The 5,490-nt window shown below is 38.3% G+C and overlaps 1 protein-coding gene across 3 annotated transcripts; it reads right to left on the reverse strand.

The window, feature by feature from the left end:
- Window positions 1-77: 77 nt before the first annotated feature.
- Window positions 78-4,781, reverse strand: LOC116182375. 3 transcript variants are annotated; one of them, XM_031502910.1, is made up of 3 exons: window positions 4,409-4,781; window positions 3,043-3,856; window positions 78-1,237 (listed from the first exon to the last, which is right to left on the reverse strand). In XM_031502910.1, exons 1-2 carry the CDS (start codon window positions 4,710-4,712, stop codon window positions 3,045-3,047), a joined length of 1,116 nt encoding a protein of 371 aa, XP_031358770.1. In that variant the 5' UTR covers window positions 4,713-4,781; the 3' UTR covers window positions 78-1,237; window positions 3,043-3,044. The 3 variants fall into 3 exon arrangements, with proteins under 3 accessions (XP_031358770.1, XP_031358772.1, XP_031358771.1); XM_031502912.1 differs by lacking the exon at window positions 78-1,237 and having other exon boundaries at window positions 2,961-3,179; window positions 3,255-3,856; XM_031502911.1 differs by lacking the exon at window positions 78-1,237 and having other exon boundaries at window positions 2,961-3,856; window positions 4,412-4,781.
- Between the last annotated feature and the right edge of the window lie 709 nt (window positions 4,782-5,490).

The raw sequence follows: 5,490 nt of genomic DNA on the forward strand, positions 1-5,490 counted from the left end.
ATGGGACTATTTACTTCAACGAGGCCTTCATATAATCAAGATCGAACATCACTTAAGGTAAGTTCGTTTGATCTTGTAATTATATTCGGCCTCGTTTCGTAAATAAAATTGTAGATGTTTAAAGATTTTGCAACAACTTTATTATAATACACGATGTTTTCGAAGAAAAACAATATCTGATTTTATCTCTAAAATACAGAAAACATTTATAGAACAATTCCAGTAACACAATTTTAAGCTATATTTAATACCGCTCTAGCAAAAACAGTATTGTCCTGCACAGGCCTGTTATAAAATCGTGCAAAGGTATTAGATTTTGATGACCATCCAGCAGCAAGTCTGATGGTATCATAGCTTACTCCGGACCTGGCTGCTTTCGAAGTCGATGCATGCCTCGTGCTTTGCGGTTTAAATTGGGATGTATCTAAACCACAATCTTTTAAGGCTTGACCTATCCATCTACCTATAGTCTGAGTTGAAGCCCGACGATGAGGCTTCTTATTGGTGATAAAGAGAGACATGCATTGACCTCTATCTTCCTTGGTCCTTTTCAGATACTCTAACAATACCCCTGCCACACATAGGTTTGGATCCGTTTTATAAAAGGGCAAAACTAATAATGGTTGCAATTTATTTACACCTGAAGTCTTTATCCTATTAGGGATTCTAATCTCAACCTTGTCATTAAGAACAACAATGTTATCAATATTAATTAAGGACAGAGTTTGAATCCTTTGACCTGTAGCAAGAGCTAATAACAGTACCAGTTTTTTCGTTAAACATGGCAGAGAAAGAGTTTTATTATTGAGAGCCCTTGCATAACCCAAGGCTATGTCCGGGTCCCATACATTTTCATATCTAGGCCTCGGTGGTCTCAGACTAAAAACACCTTTAAAAAATCTCTTTACACGAAAATCAGACGCAATTTCTGGTCCTGCTATTTGTGCAATTGCACTTCTATACGAATTCAAGGAACCAAACGAAACACCTATATTAAATTGACAAGTCAAAAAATCTAGCAAGGCTGGAATAGTGACACAAAACGGATTAACTAACCGTGTATTACAAAATGTCCACCACAGTCTTAATCCACTGTTATATTGCTTAAGCGTCGAAGCTGTAATGGAAGCCAAGCAGATTTCTATTGTGTTTTCCGGTATGTTTTTAGTTGAAGAGCTTTCCGGATAACTTCCCTACCACCAGGGAAAGGTGTTTTGCCATCGGATGTGGTATCCCGCTAAAAGAAGGTAATCGGTCAGAAGGTTCAAGTATTAACGGTTCTTCCGTTAGTAACGATAAAAACACAGGGTACCACGGCTGAGATACCCAGTAAGGGGCTACAACCACCCCTTCTGCATGATCTTTAATAATTTTTTGAAGAGTCCTCAGCATTAAAGTAAAGGGAGGGAATGCATAAAAGGAAAAAACGCTCCAATTTAGAGTAAAGGCATCTACCCTGAAAGCTTCTGGATCTCTTTTCCAAGACACGAATGTCTTGCATTTTCTATTCAACCGACTAGCAAATAAATCTATATCTGGGACACCAAATCTTTTCAACACTTTTTGAAAAGCAGAATTTTCTAGAGACCATTCTGTCTCCTGGTGTTCCTGTCGAGAAGCTTTATCCGCAAAAAAATTCTCGCTTGACGATATGTAAGATGCAAAAATGTAAATATTTCGTTCTTCACACCAACCCCAAATGAGTCGAGCAATCTTGTTAAGGTTTTGAAACCTCACACTTCCCATACGATTAATTGTACCAATGGCAGTCGTGTTGTCCACCCGACATAAAATATTGCAATTATGACAACCTCGAGCAAAACATTTTAACCCAAATAAGACTGCTAAGAGCTCGAGTTCATTAATGTGATTTTCTTTCTCTGAATTGGACCAAAAACCAAAAGAGGTGTTACCATTACAGTATGCTCCCCAACCGGTCTTCGATGCATCAGTAAACAATTCTATATCGAAAGTGTCAGAACGAATAGGATTACATGAAACCGCCAGTTTACTGATCCACCAAGAGATATCTGAATGTAAGAAGGAATCTAGAGTCATCTTAGCCTCATAGTTTCCCCCAGAATGCCGTAGAGCTCGATATTTTTTTTGTTCAAACAATTTTGTATATAGGAATCCATATTTTATAGCTGGGGCTGCCGACACCAGAGATCCAATAAATTTTGAGAATTCTCGAATCTTACATTCTTGTACAGTAATGAATTGATTGGCAAGCTTAATCAATTTAAGGCGTTTATCAGATGGTAGGGATAAAGACATTGTTCTGGAATTATACACAAAACCTAAATATTTGCAAGTCTGGTTTGGTATAAGGTTACTTTTCTTGTAATTCACTATAAAACCTAAACATTCAAGTAGTTTTACTGTTTCCGTTACGTTGCTAATACACTCGGATCGTGTTCTCCCTAACAGGAGAAAATCATCTAGATAAACAACGGAAAGTAAACCTTTCTCTCTAAGCAGACTTACAACGGGTTTTAAAATTTTTGTGAATACCCACGGTGCACAGCTCAGCCCGAAAGGTAGACAATTCCATTCGTATAACTTGCCATTGAAGCAAAAACGTAAATATTTTCTATGGCAGGGGTGAATGGGTATTAGATAATAAGCATCTTTTAGATCGACAGTGCACATAAAGATATCTGGCCTAATTAATCGAGCAACAGTAGTGTAACCCTCAATCTTAAAATGATCAACAGTAATAAAATTATTAAGATGTTTTAAATTCAAAATCAATCGATTAGATCCATCTGGCTTAGGTACAAGAAAAATGTTTGATATATATTGACCTTCCCTCGGCTCAACTATACTGATAGCCCTCCTAAGCAACAGATCTTGGATTATATTATTTACAATTTTGGATTCTTTTTGTGACCATTTTGGTTCTACAGGTACACCAAGTTGACTTGGTTTTGTATGAAAGGGAATATAAAATCCCTTGATATAAGACACTATCCTATTGTCAATACATAACGCACTCCATCTAAACGCAAACTGTCTGAGTCTTCCACAAGGACTACTAACCTCTAACGATCCCTCTGTCCTTGTTTGGATTGGAAATGTTTGTAACGTTCCTGCCTCTTCAGGGGAGTGTACGCTGGTGCTCTGGTTTGGGTGTAGGGAGTTCGGTAACTTTGTCTCAATTGTTGCACTCCCTTCTTCTGCAACAACGGACGTTTTGCGTTTCCCTGTTTCGAAGGTAAAGACGGTCCAGAAAATGTACGCTTCTTAGGTACCTTTAATTGATTTGCAGATTTTTCCAAATCTTTTGCGGCTTTTATGCTACTGTCTAATTCACTTCCAAATAACCACTCGGTTATGCAAGTGTTTTTTAAGGTATCCCGTAAATCCTTATTTAAATTGAGTGCGATCAGGTCCCTACGCGATATCGACTCGGTGTGGTAGATGTCACTCAGCAAACGTCCTACATCGTTCAAAACTTCGATGTACGATATGTGTTCTCCGCTTCCTTCCTTAATTAAATTTGTGACAACACAACCAACACCAGAAATCGCAGCACTTAACTGCGATTGAAGTTGACTCAATCGTATGTCTCTCCGAAATGTACCGTCTTGCACCGCAACTTTTACCTCCGGGTTAATTTTTGGAGGTAACAAATCTGGGCAGTTTTTCGGTGGAAGATACTTTTTAATTAAATTTGTTTTTATGTCTTCTGACAACCCTAATTTTAACAATTTTGTCCAGCGAGAAGCCAAGTCCGGATGGATTGAATCGGAAAAACCTTTTTCCATAATGTCATCTTCACCTAACAAAGTTAAAATAGCTGGCGGAAGCACGTCCTCAGACTCGTCTTCACGAAGCTCCTGAATTGTTTCATCTGCAACGCCAGATAAATATAAGCAACAATTCAAAACCCCCGGCCTTACACAACCAAAAACTTTAAAAGTTTGGAATGGGTATGACCGTATTAAATTATAAAAACCAATATAACAAAGACATAACTGAATTTTCAGTCGGTCTTCTAGGGTAAAGACCCAATTAGTGTTGCTCTAGGCACAAGAACTCTACCACACTAGGTAGGTACCTATGTTAAAAAATTAACAAAGGCGAAATAAAACAGGTTCACCTCACTCGGCGAACTAACTGTACTCACTGACAGTTAAAGGAAGGCAAAAAAGCCGACCAGTGCCTCACTAGGCACGTTCACCTCACTCGGCGAACTAACTGTACTCACTGACAGTTAAAGGAAGGCAAAACAGCCGACCAGTGCCACACAAGGCACGTTCACCTCACTCGGTGAACTAACTGTACTCACTGACAGTTAAAGGAAGGCAATAAAGCCAATAAGTGCCACACTAAGCACGTTCACCTCTCGGCGAACTAACTGTTCTCACTGACAGTTGTAAAAAGAAAACGCATTCCAACTTACTACCATTGTGTGTAAAATTTTCTATCCCGGCTGAGCAGTTCAACAATTCTGTATCTGCTACTTCCTCATTAACACCAGAAGGGCCAGGAGAAGATAAACGTGACAATCCTTCACGTACTCTTGACGGCGAAAAAGGTGACTGGCTACATTCGCTATCAGAAGGATACGGAGACGGTGATTTCCGCCGGCGTCTTCTTTGTTTTCTCTCAACCTTTTCTAGTCGTCGATCAATTTTCTTAAGCAAACTTCCAAAGACGTGCAACGCATCTGGAGAAGGGCTGCGTTTCTTTAAATGTTTCGGCATAATACCAAGTAAAAAGAACGCACTAAAAAACGACGCGTGTAGTTAAACCAACACAAAAACAAAGACTGAGGCGTTGTTGGCTTGACAACGGGTAAACATGCGGAGCCTACTTGTTTCGCTTTAAAGTGTGGTTTTTCTAACGGAAAGCAGAGGTACTACAATTTTATTTACGAAACGAGGCCGAATATAATTGGTATTTTAGGGGTACGTAGAACTATTTAGATTTCAATTTATTATACCAATTCAAGCACGTCAACTTTAGCACCTAATTATAGTTAGTTCACTTTTCATTTTCTTTGTTTTTTGAGGTAGTGTTCTGCTGAGTTCATATGAACCTAGCAAAACATGTAATAAGTTTTAAAAAAGAGGAGCATTTAATTCGGGAATAGGGCACATAATTAGCACCTAATTATAGTTAGTTCACTTTTCATTTTCTTTGTTTTTTGAGGTAGTGTTCTGCTGAGTCCATATGAACCTGGCAAAACATGTAATAAGTTTTAAAAAAAAGGAGCATTTAATTCGGGGATAGGGCACTTAATTAGCACCTAATTATAGTTAGTTCACTTTTCATTTTCTTTGTTTTTTGAGGTAGTGCTCTGCTGAGTTCATATGAACCTAGCAGAACTAAAAAAAAGGAGCATTTAATTCGGGGATAGGGCACTTAATTAGCACCTAATTAGCACCTAATTATAGTTAGTTCACTTTTCATTTTCTTGGTTTTTTGAGGTAGTGTTCTGCGGAGTTCATATGAACCTGGAAAAACATAATTTTTTAAAAA

This window comes from Photinus pyralis, unplaced genomic scaffold (genome assembly GCF_008802855.1).
Source record: "Photinus pyralis isolate 1611_PpyrPB1 unplaced genomic scaffold, Ppyr1.3 Ppyr1.4_unclustered_Scaffold5022, whole genome shotgun sequence".
Classification (NCBI taxonomy): domain Eukaryota; kingdom Metazoa; phylum Arthropoda; class Insecta; order Coleoptera; family Lampyridae; genus Photinus; species Photinus pyralis.

Bases quoted from the DNA above. Each gene is read 5' to 3' on its own strand.
- LOC116182375 (XM_031502910.1), bottom strand. From the start codon at position 4,712: ATGCCGAAACATTTAAAGAAACGCAGCCCTTCTCCAGATGCGTTGCAC. The intron at 3,857-4,408 runs GTAAGTTGGAAT...CTGGCGTTGCAG, and splicing joins AAATTTTACACACAATGGTA to ATGAAACAATTCAGGAGCTT.